Source organism: Sebastes umbrosus, chromosome 15, assembly GCF_015220745.1.
Source record: "Sebastes umbrosus isolate fSebUmb1 chromosome 15, fSebUmb1.pri, whole genome shotgun sequence".
Taxonomy (NCBI): Eukaryota; Metazoa; Chordata; class Actinopteri; order Perciformes; family Sebastidae; genus Sebastes; species Sebastes umbrosus.
Window position 1 is genome coordinate 32,412,492 of NC_051283.1, and position 19,471 is coordinate 32,431,962.

Here is a 19,471-nt window from a genome sequence, read left to right on the forward strand (position 1 = left end):
TGATATTCATGTACTTTAATCACACCTGAATGGCACGTATAAGCCGTGATGTGGAATCTTACTTCTTGGGAGGAACCTGGCCCACGTTGACCCGGACACAGATGACCTTGCGGGTTTGCATCCCTACTGAGCAGGAGGCATCGTCACCGCGTGTTCGGCCCACAGACGTGTTGCCGGTCGGGATGGAGGAGTCCTCTATGCACTGCCCCCACGGGCCGGTCTGCCAGTGGTACACGGTGCACGGATGCTCATTGCAGTTCCTCATCTCCTGCAGGGCGCTAATATTGGGACACTGGATTCCACCTGAGAAATGATGGGACACAAACCAGCGTCAATGTCTCAGCTGTACTACAGATGGAAACTAAGAGGACATCAGCACTAATACAGGAAGGGTTCTGGGTATAAAGGGTCGTATAGAATCATCAATCGTAGGCAAAGACCAACATCTTCTCACTCCCAACTCCTCCATTACTGACTCTTGGTCAGTGCCCCTCGGCGTCCTTTAGCGTCTGTATGAGTAACTAACTCCAATATAAACCCATCTGCGTCATTATTAGATGATCAGAGCAGCTGACGTAGTATTTAAAATCGAGAAGTCCGCTAAGGATGGATGGTCAAACAAACACAGGACTTTCACCCCGGCGTCCACTGTTCGCGTCCCGTGTGAAACTAAAACTCAACGTTGACTTATTTTGTCATGAGACTCATTAGTATCGTTAGTCCCATGTGTCTCGTGAGTCGTTGAAGTCAGTATGATCTTTTCCTAGCTCTACCTAAGCACAATCCCTACATGTATTGTACTACGGTATATGGATAACATGTATTAATATTACTCTAATTTAAGTAATTGTGGCACAGCAATGTGTCTTTCAATGTGAAAGGCACTGAACTGCTCACAGTCTCCATGGAGTACAGAAACAAAGAGCACAATTTGGATGTCCACTTTCTGAACAACAAACTGAAGTCTAGTGGGACTTTACTGAGGAGAAGAAAGACTGGGCAGTGAGTAAACGAATCCACTAACTTGGCTGGACGAAGAGAAGAGAACTACCTTCAGAAAATCACATTTCATCAACAGATAATAATAATAATAATATAATAAATAAAAGTACTGAGTATGATGATTTAAAAGTGATAACTGTATTATAGCCGACCAAAGAATGAAAGAGGAATTTGTACATTACTACTTTAAGCAGTGCATGCAAGAAGCAGCTGTTCCCTTTGGAACACTTTGCACATGTATGAGGTCGTATTTCTGTCTTTGTCTATAAACCCGACAATGCATCAGAGTACAGTATAGAGCAGCAGTAGTATAGTAGTGTGCTTGGCCAGACAGGACACAGCTACAGCTACAGAGATCATAATGGTTTCCATTTCCTCCATCAAAGCCCTGAAACAGAATACAGGTTGGCTAGCAGTGAGCCTTTAGCTTTGAGAGATCAATCAGAGAGACAGCAGAGATGAGATGACCCGGGGGGGAATACAGAGCCAGGATCCGGGAATGGACCCAGGTGGGGTGTGCACACCATGTGACTCTCTTCACCACAAAACCTGGTCATTAGCAGCAGCTTTCACGTCGGAGAAGAGAACCCCCCGAGGAGAACGTCAGCCATTAACGCCTCAGAAGGCATCGAACGACATCCTCCAGTCAGAGATGGAGCGTCTGAACTGGACTCAGACAGAAGAGATGGCTGACCTCTGTGTGACATCATGTCCTACACAGGGTCATTTAGAAGAGATCTTATTGGGTTTCATCATCTATCAGACACGGTCCTCCTGAAGCCCAGCACGGCTGATGGAGTAGGAGGATCCATTCACATGCAGATCTATTATGTAGAGTATGAACCTTGTTGTGATTAAGTTAATGTGGTCCAGCAGTCAACACGATGAGAGCAGTTCAAATGATAGCAGGGACGTAAAAGATAAGATTCTGATCTGCTGCCAAGCCAGACGCTAACCATGCAGCCTCCCGCTTCCTCTCATCTCATCACAAGGTTTGGTGAGAACGGCTCACTTCTCACAGCTTGGAGGGTTGGGCTTTAGAGGCGCTCGCTTCAGCATCCTTTAGAGACCCACTCCTCACCTCGGGGTGTCTTCATGCTAAGGGATACTCAGTTCTACTACTAGTGTGTAAGAGCTTCTCTTCTATTCACTTCTACTACTAGTGTGTAAGAGCTTCTCTTCTATTCTAACAGCACAGGGATTTTGCTGGGCCAGCAGATCGCCGGGAATAGATTCCATCAAGGTAGACACATTTCTACATCCCTCTAGTTATTAAACAGATGGAGACTACGTACTACATCAGCAAAAATCACATCAAGAATGAATGTACCGAAGATTGGTTTGACCATTGACAGCAGGGAAGGACCTTGAACAGAAGCAAAGGCAACATCCTTTTATGATGAGAACATATTATATATATATATATATATATATATATACATAGAAACACTGTGATTTAGGCATGTTATCCTTCCGGTCACTTCTTACCCTGCATCACAGTGACCCACGCCACAACCTTTGCAGTCGCTGTAGAGGAACACACACAATCATTCATTTCACTTGGTAGCCTGTAGAAGTAGAGTATGTAGACTCTACCAGTGTGTCTCCTTTGTTCTCCTGTTGCAGGACTGTACAAGGGCTTCTTACCTTCTCCTGCGTTGTAGGCGAGGATGGAGCGAGCTCTGGTCTGCTTGCCCTCGGTGTTCTTTCCAGAGCAGGTGTGGGAGCAGAGAGACCAGGCGGTCCAGGGGCTCAGGGCACAGTCCTTTGGGCAAGGCACCTCACAGATGGCCGGCATGGGCAGGATGGCGTCACGGCAGAGCTGCCTCTCCACATACTCACCTGCATGGACAAAAGCACATTTAGGGTATAAAATAAATAAATGAAAAGCCTGAATGTGCTTCATATTCTCATTAATAAGTCAATAACAGATGTATTAAGCCAAGAGACCAGAATCATTCAAAAGGTTTACATTTTCATATTTGTGCTGAGACAAACCAACAGTTTCATTCAAAAGGGAAATTAGAAACACAAATGTGCGTGTTACTTTCCAAAAGCACGACGATGAGCATTCTGCATTGTTATCTTTTAGGTGAAGAACAAAGATGGACATTTGGAGACACCCAGAAACAGACAGCCAGTATTGATCCGGGGTATTGATCAGAGCAGTAAAATACAATATATTCCTCTAAAAGTCAACAAAACTGAAAACATCTCCATATTTTATTGGTTTAAGTATCTGCAAATGTCTTTACATGAAAGTTCAAAGAATGAATGGGAAGATTTTTCTGATCGTCCTCCCGATGAAACAACAGCGTGAGGTGTTTTTGAAATGCTTAATTAGGACCTTTGTTTGCATTGACCTCATGAAGACCTCTGTGATTGTGTGAATAATGACTGTTTGTCAGGATGAAGGATGTCAATGTCAACATTACAAACTTATTCTGGGTCAACTTTTAACCCAGTAATTTCTAGTGTGAAAGCATCATGCAGCCATATCGTACGGCCAACAGAGGCAAATCATCAGAGGACGCTGATGTGGGTTGGTCTTTGTTTTTGGAGGAGGGGGTGGGGGGGTTCTGAGATGCTGACGTGGCCAGTATTGATCTAGATCTGCAGGCTGTCCTCATCCTCATCCCATCCTGTCGCTGACGGATATCTATGAAAATCTCATTGTGAAGGGCTGGAAGAATGAAAACCAGCGAGTCGAGTGACACGTCTGGGACCCCGGGGAGAAACAGATCCATTCTCATCAGATGGAGACAACAAGAGATCAATAAGAGGCCAGTCAAGAGAAACTCTGAGGGACGCCACATGGCCGTGGGGGTGGGGATGGTGTCGGGGACGGGGGACATATGGAGCCTTGACTTCCACGTGATAGATGTTGAAGGAAATCATTGACATGTCCGTACAAAACTGATGGCTTCCATGATGTCTTTTGTTAGTGGAGCGCTGCACGAGTTCACTCTAGTTGTTGATAATGAAACACACCCTATACTGTAGTCTACGCTGGTCAACACACACTCTATACTGTAGTCTACGCTGGTCAACACACACTCTATACTGTAGTCTACGCTGGTCAACACACACCCTATACTGAAGTCTACACTGGTCAACACACACTCTATACTGTAGTCTACGCTGGTCAACACACACCCTATACTGTAGTCTACGCTGGTCAACACACACTCTATACCGTAGTCTACGCTGGTCAACACACACTCTATACCGTAGTCTACGCTGGTCAACACACACTCTATACTGTAGTCTACACTGGTCAACACACACTCTATACTGTAGTCTACACTGGTCAACACACACTCTATACTGTAGTCTACGCTGGTCAACACACACTCTATACTGTAGTCTACGCTGGTCAACACACACTCTATACTGTAGTCTATGCTGGTCAACACACACTCTATACCGTAGTCTACGCTGGTCAACACACACTCTATACTGTAGTCTACGCTGGTCAACACACACTCTATACTGTAGTCTACGCTGGTCAACACACACCCTATACTGTAGTCTACGCTGGTCAACACACACTCTATACTGTAGTCTACGCTGGTCAACACACACTCTATACCGTAGTCTACGCTGGTCAACACACACTCTATACTGTAGTCTACGCTGGTCAACACACACTCTATACCGTAGTCTACGCTGGTCAACACACACTCTATACTGTAGTCTACGCTGGTCAACACACACTCTATACCGTAGTCTACGCTGGTCAACACACACTCTATACCGTAGTCTACGCTGGTCAACACACACTCTATACTGTAGTCTACGCTACAGTTGGCTGTGCTAATCTAATTTACCAATAAGACTGATTGAACGGGGCTCCGTATGAAAGGAAGCTTTCCAGCTCTTTAGCTGAGAGCCTTTCAGACGATGGAAGGGGAGGAAGAAAGGATGAACGATGAAGACGAGGTCACCTTGATGACTTTCTTTTATGGCTGGGCCTGAAACTACTTACCTGGACTTATTCAATAGATTCAGATAATAAAGAGTCCCCGAGGGATAGAGGGATAGAGGGATAGAGGGATGGAAGAGAAGAGGATGAATATGATATGATGGATATGGGAGGGTTGGCTGAAGGAGAAGTCATAATGGAGGTGTTAGCAGAGGTGAACTGTGCAGCGGTTCTGGTGCTAGACCCAAAATAAAACTAGAGTGAGGCATCGGTCTTCCTCTGACTGGAAAGTGAAGAAACTTTGTTGACACATGGCCACTGACAAACACACGCCTCTCATAGGCTGTTAAACAACACACAATACACACTCAACGAGGTGCCCAGGTGTGCTGTGCTCCTCAACGAGGTGCCCAGGTGTGTTGCACTGCTCAACGAGGTGCCCAGGTGTGCTGCACTCCTCAACGAGGTGCCCAGGTGTGTTGCACTGCTCAACGAGGTGCCCAGGTGTGCTGCACTCCTCAACGAGGTGCCCAGGTGTGCTGCACTCCTCAACGAGGTGCCCAGGTGTGTTGCATTGCTCAACGAGGTGCCCAGGTGTGCTGCAATCCTCAACGAGGTGCCCAGGTGTGCTGCACTCCTCAACGAGGTGCCCAGGTGTGTTGCACTCCTCAACGAGGTGCCCAGGTGTGCTGCACTCCTCAACGAGGTGCCCAGGTGTGCTGCATTTGCTAAACGAGGTTGAGAAGGAGGTGCTTAAAAGCTCCTGTGCCAGCAGCAGAAGAGAGAGGCTTCAGGTGTGGGGACTGCTGGTTCTGCTGGTTCTGCTGCCTCTCAGCTTAGGACTTGATATATTGTCTGTTTCACATTGTCTTGTTAATAAATGCTGTGGGTTTGCGAGTCCTAAAGGTGTGTTCTGTGTTTGGTTTGGGTCAGTGTTAGTGTTGTTAGGGTGGGGTGTAACACAGCTACAGATACATATTGCAACCAAATACAACTATTATTGTCAAGCAAAACAAATCCACCACAACCTCTGTAGAATACACCGTTTAAAAACGGTGAGTGACGTCTCATGACACACTCTCCAGCGTACTAAAATCCACCTGATGTGGCTCTCTATATTTATATATTTATATATATATATATATATATATATATATAATGAACTACATTTGGAAAAACAACTGTAATTGAGCTTTTATCTCTGCTGAAGTAAACCCAGATTGTGAACATGTTAAAGGTGAAACATGTTAAAGGTGAAACATGGTGAACCTGCTGTATAGTAGTCAGTCATGAATGTGTCTCTTTGATCAAATGAGTCCACATGTCCTCCTTCCTCCCATAACAGCGTCTACAGTTGGACTGAGAAGTCCCCCAGAGGACGGTCTCAGCAGTCTTCACATGTCCTACTGCTCCATAATACATCATGCTTCAAGAACACTTTCCCTTTAACTTCTCAGTAGACATAAATCAAGATAATTAGTCATAGAGAGGAAGAGGAGGATGTTCATCACTGAATCACTGCAGCAACATGCAGCAACATGCAGCAACATGCAACAACATGCAGCAACATGCAACAACATGCAGCAACATGCAGCAACATGCAGCAACATGCAGCAACATGCAGCAACATGCAACAACATGCAACAACATGCAGCAACATGCAACAACATGCAGCAACATGCAGCAACATGCAGCAACATGCAACAACATGCAGCAACATGCAGCAACATGCAGCAACATGCAGCAACATGCAACAACATGCAGCAACATGCAACAACATGCAGCAACATGCAGCACTGCAGCCGCTGAACGGGACCTGATTATGAGTAATATGGAATCTGATGAACAATCTCTCTCTCTCTCTCTCTCTCTCTCTTTCTCTCCCTCTCCCCCTCTCTCTCTCTCCGCCTCTCTCCCTCCATCTGTCTCTCTCTCTCTCCCCCTCTCTCTCTCTCTGTCTCTCTCTCTCGCCCTCTCTCTCTCTCTCTCCCCCTCTCTCTCTCTCTTTCTCTCCCTCTCCTCCTCTCTCTCCCTCCCTCTCCCTCTCTCTCCCTCTCTCTCTCCCTCTCCCCCTCTCTCTCTTTCTCTCTCTCTCTCCCTCTCCCCATCTCTCTCTCTCTCTCTCTCCCTCTCCCCTTCTCTCTCCCTCTCTCCCCAGAGCCCTCATTAGCAGTATTCTGTGTTATGGTTCAGGAATCTACCCATAATTGTCGTATTCCCACAAACACACACACATTCAGTTCAGATCATCTTGAAAAGGAAACTAAGATATTGGATGAGATTATGATATTCAGGTCATAATAATAATTGATTCACTAATGAGAAGTGAGTTTGTATATTTCAGTTAGACATGAATGAAGCTGTTCACATCCCTCATCTGTAGCTGCTGGATGTTCTACCGGCTCATCTTCACTCTTCACTCTTCACTTCTCACGCTTTTTATTTTCCATTGTTAGAAAATATATATATATATTTTTTTTATGTATCAGAACAATTGTCTCACGGTGTTCCGGCTCCTGCAGTTCATCTGTTAATGTTTAATATTTGCTTTTCCTCAGACAGCCTCAGAGAATCTGTGAGAGCTTTAGCATCTCTTCCATCTCTCCTCTCTGTTCTGGGTCGTGTTGACGTCGCTGTCGGGGGGTGAGTCTGTTATCTGTTATCAGCTGAGTCTACGGGAGGAGTGAAGCCCGCTGCTCTAGCAACCAGGGTCCCAGAGAAGAGACCTCTGGTGTAGTCAGAACCTGGAACGCAGGTACCTGAAGTTAATCTGAAGTTCACCTGAAGTTAACCAGAAGTTAACCTGAAGTTAACCTGAAGTTAACCTGAAGTTAACCTCAGTATCAGAAATTCTACAACACATTTGATAAACCAAAATGAACAGAAATCAAAGACAGAGAAACCGTTGCTTTCTGTTCCTTCCCTGAAGACGAGTTCTTTATTATTCTTCCTCTCGCTGCTGTACGCAGACGCTCTGGAAGACGCTCTGGAAGACGCTCTGGAAGACGCTCTGGAAGACGCTCTGGAAGTTTGAGCTCCGTTTACGCTGGAAGTAGAAACGGAATATAGAGGCTGGTAGATGCTGAGAGTCTTCTGTAGAGTCTGCTGTTGGTCCATCTCATTTATTCTTCTGTAAATGACACACGGTCAGTCATGCTGCTTCTGTTGTCAGTGGTTATATACATATATGTATATATATATATATATATATATATATATACATGTATTATATAGTGTAGTTTATTTGTATAGCCCAGGGCTTTTCAGATCCAGAGTGTGACACTGTGTTGCTCCCGGCTCGCTGTTGAAACGTGACGTATGTTTAGATGAGTGATGCAGCAGCATTAAGTGAATAAGAAGTCTGGATGTGTTGCATTCAGGGTCTGAAATTAACTTTCTTCACTTCCTGCCACTGAAGCAGACAAGCTTTTTCTTTAGTCTGCCACTCAGAACTTTTATCTTCCACTTGGTCAAAGTCTCCCGTCACAGGCTTGATGTTCTAAAGCCTGAAAACAGAGCCATGAGGAGGAGCAGAGGTCTAGTTTTCTCTCAGAACACTTCAATTACAATATGCTGAAAGGTTATTATGGGATGTCTGCCCAATGATGCCAAAAATATACTGCCTACTGCAGCTTTAAGTCAAACTCTGGATCTGTCTTGTAGAAAGCTTTACTGTTGTTTAACCTCTTCCCATGTGAAGAAGCTTGTAAGACTCTCAGAGTATCTTCACCAACGCTGTGAATAGGTAACAGGCGTGCACGGCTCAGAGAGACGGCGTGCACGGCTCAGAGAGACGGCGTGCACGGCTCAGAGAGACGGCGTGCACGGCTCAGAGAGACGGCGTGCACGGCTCAGAGAGACGGCGTGCACGGCTCAGAGAGACGAGTGAAGGATCTGCTTTCAGACGCAAACAGCAACATCAGCAACGTGTGCTGCTCTTTATAATGCTGAACACTGTTACTGATGCTAATGTGTTGGTCTGCCTGCTGGGTCCCTGCTACAGTGGTACGGGGAGGGATGAACAAGAAGGCAGGTGTTTAGTCCTGAGGTCACAGTGTGTGTGTGTGTGTGTGTGTGTGTGTGTGTGCGTGTGTGTGTGCGTGTGCGTGTGTGTGTGTGTGTGTGTGTGTGTGTGTGTGTGTGTGTGTGTGTGTGTGTGTGTGTGTGTGTGTGTGTGTGTGTGTGTGCGTGTGTGCGTGCCAGCACTGTTTTCCTGCCTCACATTCTCTTCCAGCACAGTTTTGGCCGGTCGCCTCTGCTGCAACCCAGGGGAGAGCAGCTACACACACACACACACACACACACACACACTCACACACACACACACACACACACACACACAATGAAATAGCTTTGAATAGCTCACACAATAGCAGGAATATCTCCCTACAACATGTACAGCAATTAGGATGTTGGGCAGTGAGCCGAGGCTATAGGGCCCACAGCGGAGCGGTTCAGAGAGAAGCCGAGAGACTCTGCAGCGATCAGAGCTCAGTAAACTGAGTAAACGGAGTAAACGGAGTAAACGGCCCCAGAACATACTGAACATGACCTCCAGACCTCCAGACCTCCACACAACGCAGAAAACAGCTCCAGTTATCTGGCATTAGCTCCTGGGTTCAACACAGCCTCTTCTTCTTCAGTGTTGTGCACGTTTACCGTTACAAACACCTGTACCTGACAGCCTGAAACCAGATCTCCTGAAGATTCTGTTTTTGTCTGAATTTTCCAAAAGAATATGAAAATCTTAATTTCCGACTACCGGACGATGTCTTCAGATGTTCTGTGTTGTCTGAACAACAGTCCCAAACTCAAAGGTATTGAATGTACAATGAGAAGCAGCAAATCGTCACATTGGAGAAGCCATAGAGCCACAGACTGAAGACCCTCCAAAGGTTCCCAGGAAGGATCCTGATCAGAGACCTGAACCACCTCGACTCCTTTCAACAAGGAGCAGCAGCTCTGCCCTGACTCCCTCCGGATGTCTGAGCTTCTGCTCTATTTCTCAGGGTGAGTCCAGCCATCCTACGGAGGAAACACATTTCATTTCTTTTTTTGTATTGGCAATCTCATTCTCCCGGTCACTACCGAGAGACGATAGGTGAAGGTTGAAATGTGGATCAACTTGTAAATCAAAAGTTTTGCCTTCCTGCTCAGTTCCCACTTCACCACAACGGTCCAGAACCACGCCCGCATTTCTGCTGGCGCGGCACCACTCGATCACAGTGCTGCACGCAGTTAGAGGCAACACACACCATCAATGCATCAACCGAGTCACATTGCACAGCAGGTCTGACTCGATGTGCATCAACACATCAGGATATGTAGCAGCATCCAGATGTGTGCATGTGTGTACTCACCATCACTGATGACACACTGCACTTGTGGGATCTGTGTTCCCGGTCCACACTCCTTGTCGTTGTCGGGGATGCACTCCTCCAGCGTGACCACCAGCCAGTCGTAGCAGCTGGGCTCTTCACACGGTATCGCCTCCACCAGGTGGGGGCAGTTGCCCGTCCCGCCCGTCGGCTCATTGACGATCTTCCTCTTCCTCAGTTTGAAGCCTGTCGGGAACAACGGGAACTTGATGAAGTAAATGAACACGCTGATCAACCCCCCCCCCCCCACCCGGGATCTGCTGAGCTAAAACTTGCTGCAATTTGATCAGATGTGATGTGCAATGGAAAGGTCATTAACTCCACTCTGCGGTCACAGTGGGCCTTCTATGATAACCATAATACTGAAGTTAATGAGACAGTCCATTAAGCCTGAAGTTGACAGAGATTCTGAGAAGAAGTTCACATAATGAATGTTTCTTCTTCTCCTCTCGTTACAGCAGCTTTCATCCAAAGTGACGAATGCATGCAGGAATCCATTAATTCAGCTGTGGTTCGTTCTCGTGTGTGTCGTCTCTTCTGCTCAAGGGCACGGGCTTCCGTGTCCCAGGTCCTGGGAAGGGGGGATGTTAGCTCCAGCCCAGCCAAGGTCACCCCCCCCCACCCCTAATCCACACTCCTGCTCCGGCCCGATAAGGCAGCAGAGAGCCGGAGTGCCTGCAGGACTCAGGTGGAGATGGAAGGATCCGTTTCCATTTCATTTCTATCTTTCTTTTCCCCTCAAAAACCTTTATTTAATCAGCCAGGCCAGCCTGTCTGGACCCTTTGATGGGAGGGATGGGGGGGCAATAAGGGAGATGAGGCTCGGGGTGCAGGGAATTCAATTCTATCAGGCGTCACTCACTCGCTATCTGCAGGGTGTATTATGAATGGCCTGGCTGCAAGATAGCAGCAGCTGTCAGAGCTGGATGCTTCATTGTGACTGAAGACAGAGATACATGGAAACAATCCCATGATGACCTCTCATGTTCAGGATATCAGCTCCTCATACCAACGCACAGCAACAACACCTGTTGTGGCCTGTTTGATAAAGGCAATGAAAAAAGGATTCACATCCAACTTAACGGATGTTTTAAGCATGAGATGTAGATAAATAGTTTTAAAGCTGAACTAAGGGTCTGACTGAGTCTGGCAGACGGTTGTAGAGAGGATGGGATCTGTGCTGTGATTTCTAGAATCTTGAAAAGACAATAACAAGAAGCATGGGTGTCACTTTATCTGATTCTATTCATGGAGAAAACAATATGTTGATGATGTGTGTTTATGCTTGACACAATCTTATTTTATTTAATACAATGTATTGCATGTACCGGCCTTAAAGAGTTGAAAAGGAATGTGATGTAAACCTCAACCCTAACTGTTGGTCAGATACTAGAAAGGTCTCTAACCCAGTGGATCATACAGGACTAACTAAGGTGTTGTAATCACAGCCGACTGATGAAAAGATTTGAATGCACTTTTAGTCCATATCGGTCCAGTTAATGAGCGTAGGGTACACACACTGGAGGACGTGTGTGCGTGTTCATGTTCACTCTCCATTATGTGCATAAGACGACAGCGAGAGAAGAGCAGAAGTAGAGTATAGTGAGAAGACGAGCGAGTGGGAGCGGATCCATCATTAAGATGCATGGAGGAGGATTTCAAGCCGTCCCTTTCATTTGAGGCGCTTCATTAAGGCAGAGTCAACATGCATTAGTCATGGCGGACGCCGCTGTTCCAGGGATAATTAAGGGCTGAAGCAGCGACCGCGTCAACCCCGCTGATGGACTAGCACAACCTGCTGCAACAGCCGACAAACAGCCAGAGAGGTTGATGATGCTCCAAACTTCTGCCCTCCTCTGGTGCTGCCACGAGGCCCAGATGTTGACTTTGATATTTAATGATTAATACTCACATAGAAGATACATCCAGAACACACATGGAGTAATATCGCAGAATGACGGTGTGAGATGTTTCGTTAAGTTGCATATGTACACCTGCATGTACAAATGTGAGCAACCTACAGTATAGGGCTGGGCAATATCAGCAATATCCAGTATGTTCAGCAGCTGACCACAGACTCCACTAAAACATCTGGAGGATCGGTTGCATTAGCTAAACACATCACATGCTACTGTTCTGGTACCAAAAGTCAGACAGACAGGAGAGATGAGTGTTGAAGTGACAACACAGGAACCTTAAAGAGGTACTGCACACTCCAGCTGTAAACTACATGACTGTCCTGGGATGAATCACGTCAACGCTGCTGTTAATGTTCACACTTATTACCACATTTAGAAAACATGGCATTTCATCGGTTGAAAATGGCTGAAACTCCTCAGCAAAGATGTGATGATGAGGCTGACATGTTCATGCAAACGGTGATTTCGATATTCATCCATCCGTTAGTATGAATCACATGTGCCCAATGTTGGGAAAGCAAGGCCCAAAGTGTGAGATCTCTTTAGAGCTCCATGAACTACTCCATGTCACAGTGGCATCGTATTCTCACAGTACCTTTCTTGGCTGCCTGGTCCTGGCAGTTCTCATAGGTGCAGGGTCCCCAGGCGCTCCACGCAGACACCTCACACTCAACAGGACAGCTGATATGGCAGAGCTGGGTGGTGTTCGGGGGGATCCCCAGACACAGATCACCGTCCATCGGTCGCGGTGCTGCGGACACACAGACACAAGCTTTGGATCGCGGTAGGAATGATGTTATGATGTGAAACTCTACTGTTTTCATCACAGTAAAATGTTACATGATACAGTACAAAGAAAGAGAGGCACATTAAACATGGAAACCCACAGTTTGAAGATGTCCACAACATGTTCCAAAGTTCTTGTCATTGATAACCCTGAAAACACGGTTTGACACTCCGGTGAGATGGTGGTAGAGTAAATCTGAGTTTCTAAGTGGTACATCAGGACCTTTCATTCAGTTTCAAAGCTGTACAGAAGACCATGCATATATAATGTGCAGGGACAATGGTATTACAACTCCAGTCTTCAAAGAGATGTGGAATCTGTGTAGTTTAAAAGAACAAACCACAAAGACATGACAACATGTAGAAGTTGGTCTGTTGGGTCTCCAGTGCCCTTCAGAATCCCCCAGAAACAACTCCTTTCAGCTCAATATAAAAGCCACAGATTGGAAACACTCCACTCTTTCATTCATAGCACCCCCCACCCACCCAAACCTCCACATTGTCCCAAACTAGACAACTTTGAAACAAGCAGGTTTCTTTTCCCCGGCACAGCAGACCAGTCTTAACTCTGGCCTGATTCTCGGTGGACCTCGGCTCCAAACAGCTGGAGGTGACTCTCTGCAAGGTCGCCAGGCTGATGAATCATTCTCGCTGTGCCTCAACAGGACTGAGCCTCATTCACATGTAAATTGCCTCCACTTGGCCAAAGGTGCGTCCTTTAATAGCGTCGCTTAATGCGAACACGTGGCGTGCCCTTGAGTCCCGCCGGAACAGAAGAGCGCTCGATATGTCAAATGTGATTAGTTGCTTTTTCATCTACATCAACATCAGATCCCTTTCTAATTATGTTCTATAGTTCAGCACATCCAGCCGTGCTGTTGGATCGGACCTTCAGTTCGGGAGTCCAATGGTACCGATACAATTCCCTTGCACCAGGAGGACTAACATTGCACCAGGAGGACTAACATTGCACCAGTGGGACTAACATTGCACCAGGAGGACTAACATTGCACCAGTGGGACTAACATTGCACCAGGAGGACTAACATTGCACCAGTGGGACTAACATTGCACCAGGAGGACTAACATTGAACCAGGAGGACTAACATTGCACCAGGAGGACTAACATTGCACCAGGAGGACTAACATTGCACCGGGGGAATGAATATAATCAGTCTACATGTCACTATTGTATTACAGAGGAAAACTCTCGTAGTGATCACGTCGGTCTGACTATAAGCAGATGATTATTAAAACAGATTTCTCATGCAGATTACCATCTAATTGACATTTGTATATTTATTACATTAATACAAAGTAATGAAACCGACAGCTTCTCTATTTAACTCTTCTCCTCCTGTTCCCTCACCGAGGGCCGGCTCGGGGTGAGGCTTTGCCGGTGTTGGCCGGCTCTGTATCGCCGCAGTGCTGGCTGTGCATGCAGATGAATGGCGCCCGTTTGCTGGGGCTCCTCGCTCACCTGGTAGCGGCGTGGAGGGAGGGAGGGAGGGAGGGAGGGATTGTCTGCATGTGCTGCCAGCGCTGCGTTGGAGCAGAACTAAAACAACACCTGTTGTATTTAAACCTTTTATTGGCGCTGGTTGCTCGGTACTGAAACGGGTTCACGAGTCAAAGTAAAGAGTTTATCGGCAGTAAAAGTCACGGGACTGCACTATCAGAACGGGATCAATTGTCAACAAATTAAACTTTAAAATCCATCTATTGTACCTCTGGTTGCAGACTTCTGGTTGCAGACTTGTGGTGTCACATGTCCTCATATTTCCATTGTGAACCTTCAGAACAACATTATTATGATTCTCCATTCTGCACCTTGCCCTCCACTTCATGAATCATGTCTGTCTCGCCCCGCTGAGTCTGGCTCTGCTGAGTAAAAGGTGTGAGGGCTGTAATGTGACTGGCTGAGAAGGCAGTGATTAATTACCCCCTCCTCTGAGTATTCCTCTCGACCCTACCCGGGCTTCTATATGTGTTTGGTTTGCCTCCATTCAACCTGCATACCGAGCAATTACTGCTTTAACACTCTATTTGAACAGAACTACCATATTTTAAGGACCTTTAGGATTGAGCTTCTTCTGTATTCTCTAAGAGCAGAACATGTATTTGTGTTGGTCATTACCTGAAACGGAGGAGGTGGATCATGTTGCTTATTCAAGTCATTCACATGATACCCGTTAATGAGAGGAGTGGAAGCGGTGCTTTGAGCTAAATGCTAACATCAGCACACCAACGGTCAGGACAGTATGATGGATCTGCTAATTAGCATGGCTCCTATTGAAACCTCCCACCTAAAACCAGCCAGGTCTACTGTGCTGAATACGACCTGGACACAGAGGTTCTGTGTCAGAATGAGGACATTTGATTTAACACAACTTAGTTTCAGAATGTGCAGAATGGGTCTGGAGCATTTGCCCACTTTTCCCATAATGCTAGCTTTGCTAGTTCACCTTAAACACAACGTAAAGCTGAGGAGGAACGACATGTGATTCACTTCTTTGGTATCTGGTCAGAACAGAAGCCCTGAGAGGCAGAACAGGTGGAAAAAAGGTTTTACCAGGGTATCTTTCTAAGTTCCTCATTTTTATTGTGTGTTATGTAAATTAAAATTCACCTGAGAAAACACGAGTGCTTTTAGTCCTATTTAGAACATAAAGGCTCGCGGTGCTCTTCAGCCTCTTGTGGCTGAAATTATATTACAACAACAAACGCTTCAAACAATGATCCTGATGAAAAAAACGACATCTATTGAATTTAAACCTTTTATTGGCACTAGTTGCTTTGTACTGAAACGGGTTCAGAAGTCAAAGTAAAGAGTTTGTGGATTGGCAGTAAAAGTAACAGGGCTGCAAAATCAAAATGTGCAAAATTGTCAACAAATGAAACGTTAAAACCCGTCTACCATTGACCTCTGGTTAAAACCCGTCTACCATCGACCTCTGGTTAAAACCCGTCTACCATCGACCTCTGGTTAAAACCCGTCTACCATCGACCTCTGGTTGCAGACCTGTGGTTGCAGACCTGTGGTTGCAGACCTCTGGTTGCAGACCTGTGGTGTCACGTGTCTCATATTTCCATTCTGAACCTTCAGAACAACATTATTATGATTCTACATTCTGCACCTTGCCCTCCACTTCATGAATCATTTCTGTCTCACCCCGCTGAGCCAAAACACAGAATTGAAAACAAATTAGGTCACACTCATTGATTGAATATAAAATCCCAAACAGTCCGAAGTGGCTGTGAAGACGCCGTATCATTCTAACGAACTAACTCACACCTGGAAGGGATTAAACACATGATCGGCTGCACTAACAGGTGCTGAGTTAGATCATCCAAATGACCCGTTGACGACTTTAATTCCAACATGTTCATGTGTGTCGTCACAGCAACCGAACAGTCAGACATCCCATTCATTCTATCAAACATCCATGTGGTTCATTGAGAGCTTTGTGAGGACAGCAGCCTCGTTGTTGTCCTCCCTCCTCGTCCATAACAAAGGCTGATTAATGGAAGCCTCCTCACAGACTGACCTTGCTCAGGTATCTCTGTGCCAGATGGTCCAGTCTTCCCTGTGCTACACTTCCAGACACCAAATTAGGAACCCGCGCTGCCACCTGCCATCAATAACCCGACTCCCAGCTCCTCTCCGGCCGAGGATACGTGGCATCACAGTGGCACAGCTGTTAGACAGCATGTCACCGTTTGCTCCCCAATTAAGTTTCAGCATCGATCGGAACCAGAACAGGAAATAACTCCCGTACGCTCCCACTCAGTAACATCCAGTAGCTCCCACTCAGTAACATCCAGTAGCTCCCACTCAGTAACATCCAGTAGCTCCCACTCAGTAACATCCAGTAGCTCCCACTCAGTAACATCCAGTAGCTCCCACTCAGTAACATCCAGTAGCTCCCACTCAGTAACATCCAGCAGCTCCCACTCAGTAACATCCAGATGCTCCCACTCAGTAACATCCAGCAGCTCCCACTCAGTAACATCCAGTAGCTCCCACTCAGTAACATCCAGATGCTCCCACTCAGTAACATCCAGTAGCTTCCACTCAGTAACATCCAGCAGCTCCCACTCAGTAACATCCAGTAGCTCCCACTCAGTAACATGCAGATGCTCCCACTCAGTAACATCCAGTAGCTCCCACTCAGTAACATCCAGCAGCTCCCACTCAGTAACATCCAGCAGCTCCCACTCATTAACATCCAGCAGCTCCCACTCAGTAACATCCAGCAGCTCCCACTCAGTAACATCCAGCAGCTCCCACTCAGTAACATCCAGCAGCTCCCACTCAGTAACATCCAGATGCTCCCACTCAGTAACATCCAGATGCTCCCACTCAGTAACATCCGTACGCTCCCACTCAATAACATCCAGTAGCTCCCACTCAGTAACATCCAGCAGCTCCCACTCAGTAACATCCAGTAGCTCCCACTCAGTAACATCCAGTAGCTCCCACTCAGTAACATCCGTACGCTCCCACTCAATAACATCCAGTAGCTCCCACTCAGTAACATCCAGTAGCTCCCTCTCAGTAACATCCAGCAGCTCCCACTCAGTAACATCCAGTAGCTCCCACTCAGTAACATCCAGATGCTCCCACTCAGTAACATCCAGATGCTCCCACTCAGTAACATCCGTACGCTCCCACTCAATAACATCCAGTAGCTCCCACTCAGTAACATCCAGCAGCTCCCACTCAGTAACATCCAGTAGCTCCCACTCAGTAACATCCAGTAGCTCCCACTCAGTAACATCCGTACGCTCCCACTCAATAACATCCAGTAGCTCCCACTCAGTAACATCCAGTAGCTCCCTCTCAGTAACATCCAGCAGCTCCCACTCAGTAACATCCAGTAGCTCCCACTCAGTAACATCCAGTAGCTCCCTCTCAGTAACATCCAGTAGCTCCCTCTCAGTAACATCCAGCAGCTCCCACTCAGTAACATCCAGTAGCTCCCTCTCAGTAACATCCAGCAGCTCCCACTCAGTAACATCCAGTAGCTCCCACTCAGTAACATCCAGTAGCTCCCTCTCAGTAACATCCAGCAGCTCCCACTCAGTAACATCCAGTAGCTCCCACTCAGTAACATCCAGCAGCTCCCACTCAGTAACATCCAGTAGCTCCCTCTCAGTAACATCCAGCAGCTCCCACTCAGTAACATCCAGTAGCTCCCACTCAGTAACATCCAGCAGCTCCCACTCAGTAACATCCAGTAGCTCCCTCTCAGTAACATCCAGCAGCTCCCACTCAGTAACATCCAGTAGCTCCCACTCAGTAACATCCAGCAGCTCCCACTCAGTAACATCCAGTAGCTCCCTCTCAGTAACATCCAGCAGCTCTTCTTCTCCTCTTCAGAAGAAAAGGAGATATGAACCACCAGGAAGGATTAAAGAGCTGCTCATGAAGACCATCAGAGAATGTCATACTGTAATAACAGTGATGCTGTCAGCGGTCATCTTTACCTGTGTGACAGAGTTTCAGAACGGAGTCAATCTGTGACTGAATGAAATGAAGAACAGGCAGTGATCTGGGATGGGAGCAGCTCCCAGTAATAGGACTGGGACTGATGTGTCTGCCAGACTATCCTAGACCATCCCAGACTATCCCAGACTATCCTATCTCAGTCTCTGTGAGATCTGCTGATCATCCTTGAAAGCAAATGATCAGATTCTATCAGCTTAATTAGGCTATGGATTCCCCCCCCCCCCACAGTGAAATCCTCCACCGGATGCTCCGACAGCAGAACGAGGACATGACTCAGTTCCTGTATCCGTCACATCTGAAGAATGCCTCCAATGTAGAAGTCAATACGTCGTGAATGCTGAAGGGGATTTAAGATTTATATCTGCTGACTCCAAAGACACGTTTTACTGACTCTACTGAAGTGATCTACTGAATCACCGACTGACTCTACTGAAGTGATCCACTGAATCACCCGACTGACTCTACTGAAGTGATCCACTGAATCACCGACTGACTCTACTGAAGTGATCCACTGAATCACCCGACTGACTCTACTGAAGTGATCCACTGAATCACCCGACTGACTCTACTGAAGTGATCCACTGAATCACCCGACTGACTCTACTGAAGTGATCCACTGAATCACCCGACTGACTCTACTGAAGTGATCCACTGAATCACCGACTGCTCTCAGGAAAGACAAAGTCTCTTTTCTTCTAAAGCAGCAGCCGGTAGAAACGGAGCAAATATGATTAAAGAAGATGTTTTTATAAAACGTTACTATGTCCTGACAGTAGTGCATGAGACAGGTAATCATGTTCCTCCGTGTCCTCCGGTGTCCTCCGGTGTCCTCCGGTGTCCTCCGGTGTCCTCCGGTGCTCCTAATGGCAAGATTTCATGTTGAGATCTGTTGAGGAAATACCAAGCACCGCCCACCAGCTGGAGCTCAGCCAATAGGAACGCTCTCTCTC

General features: G+C 46.7%; 1 protein-coding gene across 2 annotated transcripts in view; it reads right to left on the reverse strand.

Annotated features, from left to right (window-relative positions):
• Positions 1 to 19,471, reverse strand: part of thsd7aa (thrombospondin, type I, domain containing 7Aa) — a 143,087-nt gene that overhangs the window by 40,509 nt on the left and 83,107 nt on the right. For both annotated transcript variants that reach the window (XR_005210309.1, XM_037795193.1), the window contains exons 5-8: positions 12,820 to 12,975; positions 10,288 to 10,491; positions 2,650 to 2,844; positions 63 to 303 (exon numbers count right to left, since the gene is read on the reverse strand). Coding sequence is in view for 1 of the 2 variants with exons in the window: in XM_037795193.1 (XP_037651121.1) it covers positions 63 to 303; positions 2,650 to 2,844; positions 10,288 to 10,491; positions 12,820 to 12,975 (796 nt within the window). In the remaining variant the exon portion in view is untranslated. The remainder of the gene's footprint in view (positions 1 to 62; positions 304 to 2,649; positions 2,845 to 10,287; positions 10,492 to 12,819; positions 12,976 to 19,471) is intronic.